General features: G+C 44.5%; 3 protein-coding genes across 11 annotated transcripts in view; 2 read left to right on the plus strand and 1 right to left on the minus strand.

The window, feature by feature from the left end:
* The window catches only part of CEP290 (centrosomal protein 290), a 100,365-nt gene extending 97,683 nt beyond the window's left edge, over window positions 1-2,682 (plus strand). For all 7 annotated transcript variants that reach the window (XM_019545272.1, XM_019545271.1, XM_019545273.1 and 4 more), the window contains one exon: window positions 1,694-2,682. In XM_019545272.1, the coding sequence (XP_019400817.1) occupies window positions 1,694-1,882 (189 nt within the window). In that variant the 3' untranslated portion in view covers window positions 1,883-2,682. The remainder of the gene's footprint in view (window positions 1-1,693) is intronic.
* CUNH12orf29 (chromosome unknown C12orf29 homolog) lies at window positions 2,495-15,281 on the minus strand. Of its 3 annotated transcripts, XR_002102942.1 has the most exons (8): window positions 15,129-15,281; window positions 12,585-12,702; window positions 11,775-11,870; window positions 9,933-10,049; window positions 9,133-9,330; window positions 5,306-5,475; window positions 4,050-4,212; window positions 3,403-3,498 (listed from the first exon to the last, which is right to left on the minus strand). XR_002102942.1 is itself a non-coding variant. In XM_019545280.1 (7 exons), exons 1-7 carry the CDS (start codon window positions 15,216-15,218, stop codon window positions 3,316-3,318), a joined length of 936 nt encoding a protein of 311 aa, XP_019400825.1. In that variant the 5' UTR covers window positions 15,219-15,278; the 3' UTR covers window positions 2,495-3,315. The 3 variants fall into 3 exon arrangements, 2 of the variants coding, with proteins under 2 accessions (XP_019400825.1, XP_019400824.1); XM_019545280.1 differs by lacking the exon at window positions 4,050-4,212 and having other exon boundaries at window positions 2,495-3,498; window positions 15,165-15,278; XM_019545279.1 differs by lacking the exon at window positions 4,050-4,212 and having other exon boundaries at window positions 2,495-3,498; window positions 15,129-15,278.
* Window positions 15,282-17,193: 1,912 nt separating this feature from the next.
* CUNH12orf50 (chromosome unknown C12orf50 homolog) overlaps window positions 17,194-18,351 on the plus strand; it is a 42,803-nt gene continuing 41,645 nt past the window's right edge. The window contains exon 1 of the mRNA XM_019545281.1: window positions 17,194-17,332. The gene's annotated coding sequence lies outside the window, so the exon portion shown is untranslated. The remainder of the gene's footprint in view (window positions 17,333-18,351) is intronic.

Below are 18,351 nucleotides of genomic sequence, written 5' to 3' on the forward strand. Positions count from 1 at the left end.
CTGTAATATAGCCAAAGATTTCTCCATCCTGTATGTTAGATTTACATACCTTCCAAATGACTAGGCCAGGGGTGGGCAAAATATGGCCCATGGACCGCATGTGGCCCACCAGTTGACTGGATCTGGCCCACAGGCAGACACCTACCAATTAAGTGTATCTAGCCCTGCCTGTGGTTAGCCCTGATGTGCTCATCCTGGGGCTGAGTCCCACCCAGGGCAGACTGTGCTGTGTTCCCAGCCTCCTTTGCCAGCAGGCACGGCTTCTGATCAGGGCTCCCCCAGTCTCCAGCAGCTCCTCATCCAGTCCCTGCTGTAGCGCTTGGGGCAGCAGGTAAGAAGGGGAAGCTGCAGCATTGTGGGAAATGGGGTGGGCTCTGCCTACAGCTCACTCTGGTCCTGCTTGTGCCAGGCAGGGGAGTTGTGTGTAGAGGGAGGGGTTGGGGTGTGAAGGAGCTCGGCTGCTCACAAAGCCCTGACCGGCAGGCAAGGACAGACAGGAGTGGGGGAACAGAAGCAGGAGCCAGGGTGCACTTGGTGCAGCTCTGCCAGGAAGGCAGGTGAGAGAAAAGCAACAGCAGCAGAAGCCAACGTAGGTAGGCTCTGCTGTAGCCTCTCCAGGCAAGCGTAGAGAGCTGATGATGTCAGGTGTAGCTCCCCGCCCCCGCACCCTTCTCATAGGGGCTTCTATTGCTGCCAGCCAGCAGCAGCTGCTTTCCTGCCCTTTGCAGCACGCTGTGACTCAGGCAAAGGCAGCACCGATTTCCCTCCCTCCCCCTGCCTGAAGAGGGGCTGGGCTCAGCCGCATTGTGAAGAGCAGGCAAGAGGGAAGCCCCCACATGTGCACACCCACACCCCACCCCCTCTATACCCACACACATACCCAGCACTGTCCCACACACTCCAACCACACACATACACCCACACTGACCCCCACCTACATGCACACAAACCCCACCATACCCACATACTCTACACCTCAACCACACACACCCCTACACACATCCACTTACACCTACTCCTACACCTCCTCACGCATGCACCCACATCCAACAGTCCCACACTAACACTGTCATTTTCCCCACACCCACGTATACACCCCAAACACACCCACATACACCAGTCCCACACACCTCAGCCATACACACCCCACACTGACACATACACCTGTTCTGCACCTCCACCCCCCACCAACCATATATTCCCCCAGCCACACACCCCCCACACAATATACAAGCAAATCCATACTCCTTTTAAGAGTACTTCCTGGACAAGGGGAAGAAACTTGCAGTGGCAGAGGTCAGGGGCTAGGGGGTGGGGTACACTCACAGCCCTTAATGCCTCACCGAAACTCATTAAGCAGTCCTCCAGTCAAAATAATTGCCTGACCCCTGGACTAGGCTGTCAAGGAAACCAAGTAAGAGAGGAAGTTTGCCATGCTTTCCATAACGAAGTGAAAATGTAGAATAGAATTGTTCCGTTACTTCAGTACAGTTGTTTGTATCCCTTGCCAGTGGAAGTAATAGGTACCTGTGTAATATTCAATGTCCAGTATAAAAAGGGATGCATGTGCATGTTTAAATCTAGCCCATAAAGGAGGAAGAAATGCAGTAATTGCTCTTCTGCACTCTCACACAGAAGCATGCATCAACTTAAACTGTTCAAAATAGGTAATGTGGATTTTTTTTTAAATTAGGAAGAAATCAAAAAGTTGAGAAAAGAATTGGAAAACTTCGATCCTTCCTTCTTTGAAGAAATTGAGGATCTGAAATACAACTACAATGAAGAAGTGAAAAAAAACATCATCTTAGAAGAGAGATTAAAGAAGCTTTCTGAACAGTTTGGAGTTCAAGTGGATATCCCCGCTAGTGTTTCTATTGATTAATTTGCAGTTAATTAGTGCAAGCACCAATATGAAAACTTGCATATCACCCAATATTCAGACTTGTTTTCACAAGTTGTTAGGACCAATGATTTGATGCAAGTGAAACTTGTTATTTTTGAAAGCTTGTCATCAGTTCATATTTAGTGCATATATTATATATAACAGAGGTTTAGCTTTTACACTCATCTTCTCCACTCATTTTGCCTTGTATGTTTTAGTTCAGAAGTGCCACTGTAGTGCTGTGTTGAATGACCAGGAGAGAGAAAAGGATTTCATCATGCTTGGAACAGGTACATTGTTGGACTAGAACTATTCCTACCACTCCTACTCTTTTATGCCTCCAGTGCAAGTAGTAAATAACGTATTCCTGCTGTCTAACACTAGTAGGTAACTCAGGAATTGACAGGTGGTCCTTTTGCTATTCAAGCCACTCATTTCCCACCTTCACTTCAGAAATTGAAGAATGAAGAGGTTAAAGCAGCATGCCAGTAAATATTTTTATATGTAGATGTACAGGTAACTTATCTGAAAGTTTTCAGTATTTTTGTAGATCTTTATTGATGTATATATCTTTACAATACAGCTGTAAGACATAGACCATGAGAATAAACAGCAGTTTAAATAGTCTTTATTTTTATAGGTTAAGTTTTGAAATGTTACTTTACATGCGGCTCTTGGTAAAGTGTTTTCTAAACTCGTTTAGAACGTAAAGCAGGTATTCTGAAACCAATTCTCATCTTCTTTGAATAACTAAGCGTTTTTTAAATTATTAGTACTGGTGCTTTTTACATGATATCAATTACTGAAAGTTTTTGCTTCAACAAAATGGAAACACTCATAACTTAACAAACTACACTACCTGGTTTTCAAGCTGTAGAATGCTGCAGCTTATAGATAAAAAGTTACTGCTGCCTCACATGCATGCAGGAGAACAAAAATATTAAATTTCAGGGCTGGATTATTGTCCTGCTTTAAATCCATCTTCACTGATAATACTACTCAATTCTTTCTAAGCCTCAGGTGTAAACTTGACAGTATCCCATTATTGGGATGTGGAATATAAAATAAATATACAGATACCATTATAGTTCACTGATCTTAAGCCATCATTACATTCTCTCATTCACTATAAAAGCTGCTTGGGGTGGCTAACGCTGTACTTATTCCTAAGCCCAACAGTTTAAAAAAGGTAGACTCAATATTTAAGGATCTTTCAAAACAAAGTAAAGGAGCTTATATTCTGGAAGCTACAACTGTAATATCTACACTAATGCTCTTCTGCTACACCAAACTGGTCACTTATGCCCAACATTACTAGTTCTGTAGATAGAAAACTACCATCAAAATTATTTGCAAAAGTTTATTTTTTATTCTGTAGGCAAGGTGGGAGGAATGTACAGCAGTACCTAGGCAACGAAGTTAGATTTATTTTCTTAGAAATCAAATGTTATATCTTTGAGTCTCCTGAATCTTTGGCCATCCAGCTTTGAAAAATGGTGAAACAAACTCTTTGGTTCAAAGTCATATTTGGTCCCACTGACAGAGACAACAACTGGCTGAGAATTCAGATGTGTTTCTGCAATTGGCCAGTGCAAGCCAAGATGATGGCGATGGAGCTAAGGAAAGAGAAAGAAGAAGTCAGTGTAAAAGTTCACCATGTAGACCACCTGTAACAAGCATCTTTCACTAGTGTCTTGACAAAGTTGACCAGCAATTCTGGCTTACTACTGGGCTGTCCAACTTCGAAGTGGTCAGAAGCCACACCAGTGCAAACCTCAGGCCCTAGACTGCATAGATGCTCCTTCTCCCCTCCCTGGATATCCCACCCCCACTGCAGCACCATGCACCTGTGCAAGTGCACCCCTCCCCACACCACATGGCCCTGGCTTTACCCTCCTCTCCCCAAGCTGCACTGCCCTGCACTCCAAGGTGAGGGGAGGCAGTAGAAGCTGGAGGAAGGAGGGGAAGCCCAGAGACTCCAGCTACTGCTCCAGCCACAGAGATGGGAGGGGGCAGGAGCTCAGAAGCCACAACTTAACACCTTATAGGCCACAAGCTGGGACAGTCCTGGCTTTTACTACTTTAAGTTCAGAATTATGGTACACAGTATCTAGAAACGGCAAGTTGGGGTTTTTTTGAGCTAGTAATACCACTGCAAGCAACTTACTTTCCTGGTGCTCTCCAAAGCAAGTTATGATACTTCTGCTGCTTTAAATCATTCACTCTATAATGACTGGTTACAGCTGGTCTCAAACTTTAAAGCCATGTGTTATACAGCAATGACATCAAGTGTTTTGATAAAAAGCATTAGGAAGAGGTTGTATGTTTAGCTGTCATTCAAATGAGAGAAAAAGCATATGACATCTGAGGACTCCAGAGCTCAATTTGAGTACAGCGATCACGTTGGCACTGAATGTTTTGTTTGTTCTAACAATGTGACAAAAAACAAAACAAAAAAAACACACCACCACCACCTTTCGTTGTTAAATATTACCTATACAGGATAGGCATGCTTAAATTTTTAAAATGGAAGGTACTTAAAGTAAGAGTGTTGTATACTGTTTTAGTGTACTAAACACAAATAATTGTTGAGATCTGATTGCTCTTCCTGCCACCCATGTTACCTGGCAAACTTTTATTACAACACTAGATGGAAAGCAACATAGGAGAATGACAGCATAAATTATAGCACTTTCTAAAGATTTTATCAGTTAATGCTATGGGGGATGTAGGAGAACTGGAAAGGCAACATCATTAGATGGGGGGAGGAAAATCATTGGGAAAAGATACTTAAAAAGAATGCGTAGTTGATGTTTGACATGCTTCCTACAGGGCAGGGGTGCTCAGCAGGTCATTCAGTCTATGGGGCTCCCCAAAGGTCCAGAAGTTTGGTAGTAGGAAAACAATGATACTGCTTTCCAGCCAAGGTTCCAGATCCATAGGGTACCCCAGGTCCTGTACCCAGGGAAGGTCAAGGGCAGCACTAGCCCCCCAAGCCCAATCCTAGAACATAGCAGGGCTAAGAGCATGACTAGGCCCCCCACAGACCACTCCCAGTGCACTGGAGTTGATCCACCCTGCAGCTTGGCCCCAGCTGACTTATCTGGCCTGCAGAGCCAAAAGGTTGAGTACCTCTGCTCTAAGCTACTTCATGCAATGTTATCCAAATACCCACTCAATGAGACTGAAAAATATTTCAAAGTGTGGGAATTAATCATTCTGATCCATTTATAACATTCCATCATAGTCGCTAGATGGGTTTTTCACCTAAGGATATTCAGTGGTACACATTTTAATTGATCCTACGCCCCGAATATTAGAAGTTTGTTCCTTTCAACATAAACAATTTAATGTTTGTTTAAATGTATTTTATTATTAGGGAGTTTAAGTATGACAGACTTGCACATGGCAGTCTACAGTTACCTTGATTAAAGTTCCATCGTTGCAGTGCCATACAATTCCTTCTATTTTACCTTCCGTGCTATTGTCAAGCCAGGACAGTATATCATTGTGTTTCAGCACAGGTGGATTCTTTATTTCAAATGCCCCATGTGGTACAAGAAGATGTACAGGGTGCTTCTTACTTCCTAATCCTACATAAAGAAAAGGTTAACCTTGTCACGTATAGCAACTGAGGGGTGTGTGAGAGTGATCAATCTTCATACTGGAAAGAAAGAAGTCTATCATTTTCATAGATTTCATAGACATTAGGGCTGGAAGGGACCTCGGGAGATCATCAAGTCCAGCCCCCTGCCCAAAGGGCAGGAAGTCAGCTGGGGTCATAGGATCCCAGCAAGATAAACATCCAATCTACTCTACTGCAACCATTTGCCCTTATGTAACATTCTAAAAGTTAAGCCCATGAAAGTGCAGTAATATACACATTGTTATAAATCCAGATTCAGCTTTGTACGAAATTAAATAACTGCCTCTGCAGCTTGCATGGCAGAAGGTGCATCTATTAAATGAGTATGGTTAACACACATGCAGACACCCTCCATGCACATGATCCTGATAGCAAAGATTTAAAACCTAGAACCGTGCGTCATAAGGAAGTGACATGCCCTTACTACTAAGCTACAGGCAGAATGCAGGGTAGGGTAGCACCTTCGACTGCTTCAGAGTGGTATAAGCTTTTACAGGGGACACTAGACCAGAGGTGGGCAAAATACAGTTCATAGGCCGGAGCTGGCCTGTCAAGTGCCTGAATCCAACCCATTGCAGCTACCCCTGCAATGTTCCACATGGGGATGAGTCCATACGCTTCCACCCAGGCAGCCAGTGCGTGCACTCCTCCCAGCCAGGGCAAAGCTTTTGGTGGGGCTGTTTTGTGTGGGGCTATAGCCAGCCAGATGTTTCCTTGCTCCCCTCACCTTCAACTCTGCTGCTCCTGCTAGAAACACTCTTTTCCCCCTCCCCACCACTCTCCCAAAGTGGCACAGCAGGGGGCAGGAGTGGGAGGAGAAGCAGCTGCTGGGGCAAGGGGAGCATAGTAGCACCTGGCTGGCTGAAACAGCACCAGGAACAACCCCACTGGAAGCTGCCCCACCATAATCCCACACCCCCCACCCCTCAAACATCCACAATCTCCCACCCCTACCCTACTCGCACCCACATATCTCACACCCATTCCCCTCTACATCCAGCTCCTCCCTCCCCCACACCCATTCCCCAACCACACTGCCCCCCACATACGTCCCTTAACCCGCCACAACAATACACAGAAGTTAGAGTGTATTTTGAGCTATTATGTCATCACTTCTATATACGCTACAAACAGACACATATTGGGACAAAAATATTTTTAAGTAAAATTAAAATAAGTTATCCAAAAAAAAAAAAAAAAATTCAGGCATCTACTATATTATTTGTTTTTTCCAGTTTCAATATGGCAAACCCCACCGTCCTCCTTCCCCCCCAGGAGTACTTCCAAGGTCAAGGGAGGGACTTCTGGTGGCAAAGGTCAGGGATTAGGGGTGGGACTTCCGGTCCCAAGATAGTAACCAGGAGGCAGGACAACTGTCACGGGGCAGGACTACCCATGCTGCCCTCAACAGCTCACCAAAAAAACTCATTAAAAAGCAGCTAAAATTTCCCACCCCTGCAGTAGATACTTACATTTCTCTGAACCAACAGTCTCTAAAGTTGTTAGACCTTAGAAGTCTCCTACAAAAAGTTATGCCTCTCTAAACTAGTTAGTCTCCAAGGTGCTGCCTGACTTCAGACTAACACTGGTAACTATCTCTTAGTAATCTATAGCATCAGGCTTATTATTGCTTGCTGTTCTTCTGGCTTTGCAAATCTTGCATTCCTTTATGCTTAGTGACCCACCACTTTACTACAGAAATGCAGGCCAAAAATCCCTTCATACTGAAAAACTGTCTATAACCCAAGGCTTCCACTTCCTGGGCACATGCTTATCCACTATGTTAGCATATAAGAAAGTAACAGCACTAAATCCTTCTCTTCCAGCCACATTTTAAACAGTAAGCCATCCTCAGTGTTTCTGAAATATAGTTGTAGGCTCCACATCCCAAGCCTACAAAAGTTCTCTCTTTGCAGTCTTCTAAAAAGAATTCAGACAGACACAGTGGGTGTGTCTACATGTAATACTATATCACTATAGCAACATGCTACAGTGATGTAGCATCGGTCACAAACTGTGACGCTGGAACTGTGATGCCATACCAACATGCTCCCTCACTACAGCATGTTGCTATGGCAATGTAGCAACTAAAAATAGCCATGAACAGCACACACGGCGCAGTACGAGTTGTTACTGTGCCATCATTCAGTACTTTCTTTTAGTACTAAAGTACTAAGTGACAGCGCAGTAACAAGAGCACTGTAGGGACATGGGTAGATGTGCCCAGTGCAATAATTTGCATATCCCACTGGCTAGCTCTAAATGGCTTTCAACTCGGAAGCCGGTTTTTCAAATCACCCTTCCAAGGCACCTAACTCTCCTTTATGCAGTATATGGGGGTGAGAGGTGCTTAACTAACTCTGAATATAAGATACTTAAGTCCTTCTCCAGATCTGCCCCAAGCCTTTTCACTTGCAAATTAAGAGATTTCTGCCTCTATGATCCAGAGAATCAAAAGTCAAGATGACAGATTTCACGTAAAGTTTGTGATGTGGTCATACGGATGACCAAGAACTGCTGATTTTCCAGGCAATGCTAAAAGTCTCCATAAATGTAAAAAGCTATACAGCTGCAGTTGATGTATTAGGTATTGGAGCACCACTAAATAATTAAGAACTTTTATTTTTTGCAGAAGTAAGCAAATGAAAAAAAAAAAAAAGGTCTTTTGTGCAGAAGTCTTTTTTGCTCGTCTGTTAAGTGTCATAATTATGCAAAGAAATAACGTACCCAAAATGTAAGCAAGACCATATCTCTTCCAAAAGTATTTACCAAATATTTCATAATGAAAAATTATCCCTGTTGCCCTTGACCAATGCTTGGGACTCATAACAAGTGCTTCTAAAGAAGCAAATTTTGCATTTTAGAATTAAGAAAATTGTACAAAAAGCGGTTGGTTCCTTCCTTGGTTATGAGAACAGACTTCTTTAAACAGAAAACAAATAAATCTGCTTCCCAGTTCTTCATTTAACTTTGCTAATACACAGTGAAAGTCTCAGTAAAGACTGGCACTATTAGTTCCAAAAATTTTTTATTGTTATTTTTTCTATCAAGACACCCATCCAATCCTAGTAGAAATTAGGCTTATTTTTGCCTCACTATAGCTAGCTGAGTCCCAAACAAAGGGTAAATGGTTGACCTCACTGAAATCTACACTGAAGTAGAAAGTGCAGTTTTCATCAGCTTTTGAATCACAATAGCCATCTAGAATGTAAACAACCCTCCCCAAAACCATCACATCTTTCTTTGCAGTTTGGGACTCAGTTTCCATTTCATGAAAAAAGGAGCAAAGTTTAATCTAATGGCATTTGTTCCAAGGACCTACAACATACTGTTATTGATAAAATGGACAGCTAAAGAGTTTAGGGATTGTGTGGTTGACAGTGAATTACTGAAATGCCTGAAAATATTTTGGGACCTCAACCTTTGGGCAAAGTTGTAGCTATCCATTTATTTTTCTTAGAAGGAAATTTGGAATGTACCAGTTTCCTTCAGTTTGTGGAACTCACTGAAGCCATTTCAAAGAAAGTGAACCTCTTCCATTAAAAAAAAATATTACACTGAAAATCTTAACAGCATTAAAGTATTAATGACAAGGTATACTTACCATATGGATTTGCATTAATATTAGTTCCAATAAGCTCCAGTGTTTGTTCCAAAAGGTTTGATAATGGCACAGGACTGATTTCCAGAAGTCCAGGGTCATCAGCATGGTGTTTCAATACAAGGGCAACTTCAGCCTCGTAATTTACAACAGATGAATGCCAGCAGTATTGTTTACTGTTTTTCTCCACTGGCACCCAACCTATAAGAAAGTACTCCATGTGATCCCTTAATTGAGACTTGTTAAAAGCTGTATGTGCAGCAATGGTCTAACCTTCAACTCTCCTATGAAATATGAACTTTCATTTCTACCTGGGAGAACTTTTACAATCTTTTCTCCTATGCCTGAAGAAAGGTGCTTGTGCCCGAAAGCTTGCAATTAAAAAGATTTTTGTTTGCAAAGGTCCAGTTGGTCTAATAAGAGATACCACCTTACCACGAGTTCTGATTCCTATGGTCTAAACTTCAGCATTTTACTGCTATTATGGAGAGCTATGCAAGTAATTACAAAGAAAAAGTTAACCCAGAGACAAAAGGGGAGCAGGGAGGGGAAAGAGTTGCACACTACCTCAGATGTAGGTTAAAGGAACTTAAGTTATAACTGCTTTTAGTCCAAAGCTTTTTACAATGCAGCCAAATGCCACAAAAAGCATTTTTACTGTGGCAGAAAAAAGCACTACTGAATGACTAAGGAAATAATATGCTTGAACTGTATCTTCTGAACAAAGAGGACTAATTCTAATAGACCACAGAGGTACAGAAAGATTCCCCTTTTCATTTAAATTGGGCTGTCTCTCTACATACCTGGAATGTGTCCATTTTCATCAGGCAAAGGGTTCCCATTAGAATGCTGTATTTCCTTTGCTGGAATCCAGCACTCCGGGACATGCTTGAAATCTTCTTCAATATTCCAAATAAATTCTAAAAAAAGATAAACAGTTGTGTTTTGACAAAATTTCAGCTAATTTCAAAGTAAGTCTTTAAAGAATGTGCCTAGAAGGACTACGAGCAGGTGATCTACTCTCGTTATAGCTTTTATTGTTTAATATTAAAACATTATTTGCTGTACTAAAATGTTTAAACAAAAAGTTTAAATTCCAGCACAGAAACAGAAGATTATATAAAATGAAGATCAGCATGCAGGAAGTTTTAGGATTTGAAATATAACCAGGGTGAGAAATAAGTGCTTAATTAGCTCTGTATACTTTGTAATTACAATTTTGACTAAGTATGGTATTTTACAAGGAAAATAAAGGTCAGACAGGGAGCACCATGTGCTTGTACATACACATGGCCCCAGGCAGCCTGGAGAGCATCTCCAGCAGGTAAGCAGGTGGGTGGGGGGCTGGAATTGAGCCCCTGTGGGGGCTGGGGTTGCTACCCAGCTGTGTAGTGTCTGAGGCAGCTAGTCTGGTAGGGGGAGGGTGGCTCCAGCTCCCAGGACTGTGTGCACTCCCCAGGGGACAGGGCAGACCTGTGCCCCTCAGATCTGTGCATGGGGTGGGGGTGGGGGTGGGGGCAGGTGCAGGCTGCAGGCTCAGGTTCCTGCCCTACCCTGGGGCCTTCACAGCCTAGCGGGCACAACCTGGCATGGCAAGGAACAGCAGGGCCACGCAGAGAAGTTGTTCATCGCTGCAAGCTCCCCACTGACCTGGCAACACATCTCCCGCATGCACGGCAGCTTCGATCGCCACAACTCTGGGCCACAGCCTTGACCTCAGCCATGCGTGCAGAGGGTGTGTTGCCAGGGCAACGCAAAGCTCACAGCAACAAGCAGCTTCTCCGTGGGGCCCCATTGTTCACTGCCACACCAGGTCATGCCCACTGGACTGCAAAGGCCCCAGGAGAGGGCAGCAGGACAGAAGCCCGAGCCCAAATCTGCCCCCACCCCTGCCCCACACACTGATCTGGGGGTGTGGGTCCCTCTTGTCCCCTGGGAAGGGCACACAGTGCCGAGGGAGCTGGCCCCACCACACCCCACACAAGGCTGCAGCGTGCAACCTGCCTTACCCCATGCACAGATCTGGGGGCACAGGTCCCTCCCACCTCCTGGGGAGTGTGCACCCTAGCAGGGAGCTGTCCCTGCCACCCGAGCCTGCAGCAGACAGGCAGCAGGGGGAAGCCGGACTCCACCCCACTGCAGCAGCCACTGCTGCCTGCCAGGGGTGGGGGGCTGCCAACCCAGCTCCCTGGCCCCAAAGCCCTAACGGCACCTCTAGTAAGGCAGAGGGGTTGCGGCAGGAGGAAGTGAGAGGCACGAGTAAGGCCAAGGGGCTGAAGTGGGGCGGGGGAAAAGTGAGAGGCACCAGCAGGGCCGGGGGGGGCCGAGGGGCAGTTGGGAGGGTGGGGAGGGGTAGTGGCATGTCAGAGACACCAGCAGGGCCACAGGGCCTTTAATTTTAATCACATATATGGGGTGTTTTATCAGAGAATTTGCTATTTTTTTATTAAAGAAAACCAAGATCCCTGATTATACAGCAAGTAAAAGCTATGAATTGGGACTGGTATTGTGTTACACAGTTATCTGATTTGTAAGTAGGACAGATACACTGTAGTCTACTATGATTAATAAGTGTTTGTCCTACCTTAACAAGTTTATTAACAAAAAAAAGGGTGAGGGGAAATAAAGGAAATGTCCTCACTAACCTTTGGAATCTTCCAGTGAATACAGGAATTTTTTAAACCTTTTCTCAGCTTGCTTGTTGGGTTTTCTATCCAACCTCGCCCATAGGTATGGTTGCCCTGAAGTTCAATATGAAAACAGACTGTATTAAGCAGTAGCAGAAATAATGTTCTGAACATCACTAAAGTGAAAATATAATAGTTAAGCTATCCATTGGCAAAATGTTCCATTCTTTCCTGCCTCCAAAAAATAAGCAGTCCTGCAGCTATATACATTTAACATTTATATTTTATTGTATAGAAATCTAAACAACTATATTCAGACTATTATTTCATCTACTTTTATGCATAAATTGGTTTATTAGTTATGTTTTTAAAAACCACAGGGCATACATGTTCCATGCAGATTAAAAATGCTCTTTCAGGCAGATATAAGAATAAGAGGAATTTTCAAGGCTTCAACAGCAATGCATTGAACCACAGCTTTTCCCACAGCTCTGGAAATAAAACAGCTTCTACAAGAATTTATTAGGCAATAAGCTCAATACAAAATGTCACCCTGAAGAGCCAGTTCAAAGTTTTCTTTGGCTACCACATTAACTTAAGAACATGCTATTTATCGTGGCTTTGATTTCACGTGTTAAATTAAGAGCCAGCACAATTTTACAGATAAGTGCATCTATATAATAATTTTTTACTAAAGCTGTTTTTGTGCTTGGTTTTTCTGTTGCCCAGCTCCAAGATTCCAATAAAAATATATAAGGAAGATAAATTATGCACAGTACAGAAGTACTAGTCAATGTGAGAAGTCCTTATACAGTTCTTCCCCATTACCTTTATATGTAGTTACATAACAGCAGGTTCCATCCACCTTCTCAGTCGGAATTGCATTATATATATCTGCATCTATTGCCTTTCGAGTTAGAGTCTCCGTTGCCAAAACTTTAAATGGCTGAAAGAGGCATTTATTAAAAACATCAATTAAAATTCAGTCTTTCACAGGCGATTACCATCTTACCACACTGATTGTAGGGATTAGGAGTGCCCATAAATCAGCACCCTGTTTTTCTTTTATTCCTGTTTTCTAATGTTATCTAAAAACGTGACTATATCACAGCACATCACAAGTTTAAAAATGGATCAAAATAAAAGAATGAAGTCACCTTAAAAAATGGCTGAGATTACTTCTCACTTTTCTTCTTCACTGATCTCTAGAGACTACCTGCTCCCCCTTTTTTGAAGTACAGGTAGAATGCAGAAGGGATCCAGGCAGGTGCCACAGAATTTCAAGAGATGCCTTCGCAGCATTACCATGACAACAAAGATTCTATGCATCATTTAGCAAGAGACTAACTGCTCATAAGCTTCAGTTTGACTATGGAAGGCCTATCAATCACACACAGTGGTGGTGGTGGCAACAAACAAACTAGGGTGAGAAGGGGCGATTAAAGAAAGAAACGTGGTGAACCAGTTAAGATACTGTGGGGTCTTGAGCCAAACCCTTTCTTCCTTAAAGAGGTAAGTGTTCCAAGGAGTCTGAACAGACACCCAGAAGCCCTTGTCAACCTGATCCTGTATTTTGTTTAACAAGGCATCTAGAAATAGCTTCAATGAGGCTGTTTCTGATTACGGCTATTTTCAAAATATCTTGTCTAATCCTCCTTTATTTTCAAAATATGTTGCCTAATTAGGTGGCTAATCCTTCTCCGCACCTGCAGTCTTCTGTTTAGAGCAGTGGCTCAAATTTTTAGGCTCAAGGCACCCCTCAGCTTCTTCACTGTTGGTCTTTTATTGACCATAGTGGGGAGAAAAAAATAGAGCATCTTTTTTGCTGCAAGGAAACTCAGAACACTGCACCAGCCCAGGAGGCTTTATAGTATTGTGGATGACATCTAACAGTGGGCTCCTGTTGAAAATCTCTGGGCATCATCTTGCCAAGTTGATGGTAGCCATAGGTCGAGTTTAGATGATGGTTTGTAGGGGATGGTTTGGATAGGGCTGATCCTGCCTCAGACAGGGGGTTGGACTATGATCCCTGGAGGTCACTTCCAGCCCAGCTTCTCTATGACTGAGTGCAGACAGAAGTGACAGTTTTCACCAGATCTGGTCATAGAAAGCAGTCCATAGCCCTGACTAAGCAAAAGTGAACAACTGCAGACAGCTTCAAAAAGGAGGACTGGGTAAAAATCTGACCTCTCACTGAATGAAGCATCAGATAAAGGTTTTTCAAAATGTAGCATCTTTTATCATTTGTGTCTGCTGAGCTCTCAACCTGTCACTATTTTCAGAATGGGAGGGGGGAAAGGGAGTGGAGGGAGTTCAGTCTGGGGGCTTTTCAGCCCCCCCCAAGCCCCCTGGAGGGTAGAGTGAATGTATTGGAGCCTTGCTGAGGTGGGGGAGGCCCCAATTCACCCACCCCACCCTTCAGCACCAGCTGAGGCACCCCAAGAACCAGCTCCCTCTGCTGCCTTCTCCCCTCCCATTCTGACAACAGGGAGCCTTGACCACTGCTACGGGAACCTGGCTGCAGGCTCCCAGCCCCAGCTAGATTCCCCTCCGCCCTGGAGCCAGCAGCAAACTTCTGTCTGGTCCGGCGGTAACTCTGAAAACTCAGCAAAAATCCTTCCGAGCTACAGCTGGGAGCTGCACTTCTGTTAGGATTCCCAGCCCTTCGGGCCTGCCCTGGCATCTCCAGGAATGAGATATAAATGTCCAGGAGACTCCTGAGAGAGTCACCCATGAGATAAGTGATTGGACATTCATTAAAATAAATAGTAAATGTTGAATCCGATTTATATATTTAAAAAACCCACTGGACTAGGGTAACAGTAACAAGCATTTGCCCAGTGGCATCTGTGGGTATTCGCCAGCTCTGCTCTGGCGGCCAACGCTGCTGTCGGCTTCTGCGGGTGCCCCCCCCACACTCAGGAGACCGCAGTCGCCCACACCTTCCTGACCTAACATCTATGCACCATAATCTGTAACAGAAATACACGAGCGCGTGGGCACGCACGTGTGGTGTGTGGCGGGCACACCGGCCGGCCGCAGATGTCACTGAACGGGTTCAGCGCTGGCCCTCTCCCCCCCCGGTCGGGCTGTGAATCTACCGGTGCCACAAGCACCCTCGAAGACTCTGCATCCGCCCTCAGCTCTCGGGGCTGGCGCCGCCTCCTCGTGACACATCCCCAGGCCCCACGCCCGTGTCGGGGAGGGACGCGGGGCCACCGGGCAGCGCCCAGGGGCGAGGCCGCTCCTGCCCTACGGGCACCAGCTCCGCAGCACCCACCGCCCCCTCCCAAGCGCGCATGCGCGCAGTGAGGCGGGTGGGGGGGCACACGAGCCCGCGGACACACATGACGAGCTCCCCCCCGCCGGCACCTGGCGCTCCCGCTTGGCCGACGGCTCCTCCTTGACCTGGGTGACGAAGAGGCAGGGCACCTTCCGTTGCACCGCGCCCAGGCGGCTCATGGCCGCAGCTCCCTGCTCCCGCAGCGCCCGAGCCCGCACCCGCGCGCGGCGTGCTGGGAAATGGAGTCCGGCGGGGCGGGGCCTGAGGGGCTCCCGCCTCCCACCCTACCCCCACTGAGCTGGTCGTGGGGTGTTGCGGCGGTACCCTCAGGTGCCCTGAGGTGGGCTCCCCGCTTCTAGTGGCAATGGCTGCCGGCAGGCATCCTTGCGCATTGCTCACTACTTTTTCCACGTGGGTGCATAGATATAGATATTCTCCCCACGTGCTGCCAACTCATCACCTGGTCCATGACCCTCTCCAGTGTCGTCATGGCCCCCTTGCTTCCAGAACAAAACAAGGGCCCTCATCAAAATTAGGCTTTTTTAGAGAAGGAGTTGTAAAAGGCAGTGTCCTAAGTCCCCATCATGCAAAACAGATTCATGGTTTCATACAGAAAACGTACTCTCGGTTCCAAAAGCATACCTTTTAGGAGACCAACCAGGAAATCACAAGAAAAATTGTCCTTCTCTGCAAGCTTTCAGGATCAAAGTCCTTTTGTCAGGCTTTGGGAAAAGAATAGAGGGTACAGGATGGTGAAAAATCCCCGTAGATAGGAAATAAACTTGGTTTTTCTACAGAGAGAGCAAAAGATGGAAGGCTGTCTCCCTCTGGGTCCATGAGAATGTCTTTGTGAACGGGGCTGAGTAGCTCTTTGATGTGTAGATCAGGTAGTATTCCTTCCCTGGAGGTGTCATAGGGCAGGCAGGGAGGTCAATATGTCATAGATTCATAGACATTAGGGCTGGAAGGGGCCTCACAAGATCAGCGGGTCCAGTCCCCTGCCCAAGGGGCAGGAAATCAGCTGGGGTCAAAGGATCCCAGCAGGTTAGGCATCCAAATGTTCCTTAAAAGTGGGCAGACTAAGTGCTTGCACCACCTCTGGGGTTCCCTAAGCTGTATAATGTGTGCAGGAGTATGTGCAGCCACGCATGTCACACAGCTTAGAGGGAATGCCGCTCAGGGGGGAGTCTATTCCAGGCCTTGGGGGCTCAGACAGTAAAGAAGTTTTTCCTTATGCCCAGCCTAAACCGGTAGGAGGCTGTCTAACTGCCAGGTGCACTTAGGTAGCAGAGCTTGCTTTGTGTCTCACTCCCTGGCATGGGCAGGGTTGGCACTCTCATGCGGGCCCAGTGCCTGCCATTCATTCATGCCAAAACCCCAGTGGGTTCCCATTGGCATCTAGAGAGGGGAAAACATTTTGGAAGGCCCAGGGTCTTCCTGAGACCTGTGCAATAAGAATGCAGGGGGAAACCCCTTACTCAAAAAGAATCAGAGGAAGCACAGAGCTGGCATTTTCCAAGCGTCTATTGAATGTAGCAAGGGTTGCCGCGCTTTGCATCTAACAAGGGGTGCCTTGAGTCTAAAAGGCTGATTTTCACAGGCCTTGATGTCAGAAAGCACAAAGGAATTCCTTTCACTTGAAGTTCCTGACAAAATAAAACATGCCTCGGTGCTAAGCTGGATTAAAGCCTTATTTGCATCCTGATTTGACCTGATCATTACTGGGCAAGTCATCAAGGATCTGGATAAAGAGGGTAAATTATTAATCTCCCTGCATGATCTCAGGTGGAGTCCAAAACTTTTTTGCAGATGTAGAAATGATGGGAACAAGAAAAAGCAATCTGCAGCCAACAGGTTAGTGGCTAGAAGCTGCAAGGATTTTTACTGAAAGAGGAAAATGCCTGTGTCCCCTCAAAACACCAGCATGGAGAAAGGAATTCAGTTAAAAATGTGACAAAATAAGAGACATAGGTTTGTGTCCTGATGCCTCTCAGGACTATTGTTCTTTCATCAAACAGTTGTTTCAACGTGCTACGTTAACTTGTTTCCCATTTTCTGTTATGTCAGAGGAAACACCAGTGTAACAGACTAGCTGGAATTACTTTATTTTCTCTTATTTTATGCAAGGGCAATGAAAGTAAGTGAGCAGTCAGAATCTGAAGGGTCAGGTGATCTCATTTGTGGTGATGTCATAAGAACTATTGTAACAATGGGAGAGATTCTGGAAGTTTGAATCTGTGCACTGACTAGCAACCATTTTCAATGTTTCAACGCTTGAGCAAACCTGGAGAAGGTACCGTCTGATTTATAAATTAGTTTAAGTATAATTTTGAGACACACCAGCAATTATTATTATTTTAAAAGGAAATATCCTTAGATCCTGAAAACCACTGTTTTCAGAAAAAGGAGTTTTCTTTTCATTCTCATTGATGGTTCTTACTTTTACGATTATATGCTATTCATATAAAGACAGTGGAATACAAGCACAAAACGTGAAAATGGCAGAAGTTGGAAATGACTGCTATTTCTATTTTTATTCCACCTGCATAAAGGTAAATATTGCAAAATTTACAGTGGTTTCCATCCTTGATTGTAAGGATGAGTTTATAGTATAAATTATGACCTTTTTCATATACCAATGTGTATAACTTGTGCATGTGTCCATATAGATATATTTGATGTGCAGACAGAAACTGATTGTCAAAGATGTTGGGAACTAGCCTGTGCCATGAACTTCAGACCTTGAGCTCATTACTTCTCACCTTATATCATTAACTTATTGAGTTAAATAAATAACATGCACCTCTTTTGTAGAGTGCATTTTTGTAAATGCTACCTGAAGACTACTCCTCATGGTTGCTTTAATTAAAACAACACTTACACAACCCAAAGGAAATAACATTTATAAACTTATTAGGTAAAGGGCATTTTGTCTGGTTTTAATAAACCAGCTACTTGTGTCCTTCTGCCTCACTCATTTCTTGAAATGACAACATTGTAGATGCTATTACCCATTGAAGAATTATGTGTAAGAATGACTATGGGAAAGTCAAAGGAGTAGGAAGGGGTTTATGCTATGCATCCATTTGCAATGTTAGAGCCTTACTGAGTGATTAAGTATCCTTCTGTCCCTAATAAGTTACCAGCAGTAATGATTTTATTCCAAAAGTAATACTTTGTCGAAACAGCACTCATGGGTCTGTTTATAATTACCTGGTGCTGGTTGGGGGAAAAAAATCTTTTATATACTATAAAACTTAAGATTTCAGAAAAATTCTCATTCTGCATTGAAGGAAAACATGGGATTTTCTT

This window comes from Crocodylus porosus, unplaced genomic scaffold, assembly GCF_001723895.1.
Source record: "Crocodylus porosus isolate Cpor-Errol unplaced genomic scaffold, CroPor_comp1, whole genome shotgun sequence".
Taxonomy (NCBI): domain Eukaryota; kingdom Metazoa; phylum Chordata; order Crocodylia; family Crocodylidae; genus Crocodylus; species Crocodylus porosus.

Coding starts and splice junctions, on each gene's coding strand:
- CUNH12orf29 (XM_019545279.1), bottom strand. CDS start 15,218: ATGAGCCGCCTGGGCGCGGTGCAACGGAAGGTGCCCTGCCTCTTCGTC. Junction 10,050..11,774: donor TTCACTGGAAGATTCCAAAG/GTTAGTGAGGAC, acceptor ATCTTTTTTTAG/AATTTATTTGGAATATTGAA. Junction 3,499..5,305: donor ACGATGGAACTTTAATCAAG/GTAACTGTAGAC, acceptor CTCTTTCCTTAG/CTCCATCGCCATCATCTTGG.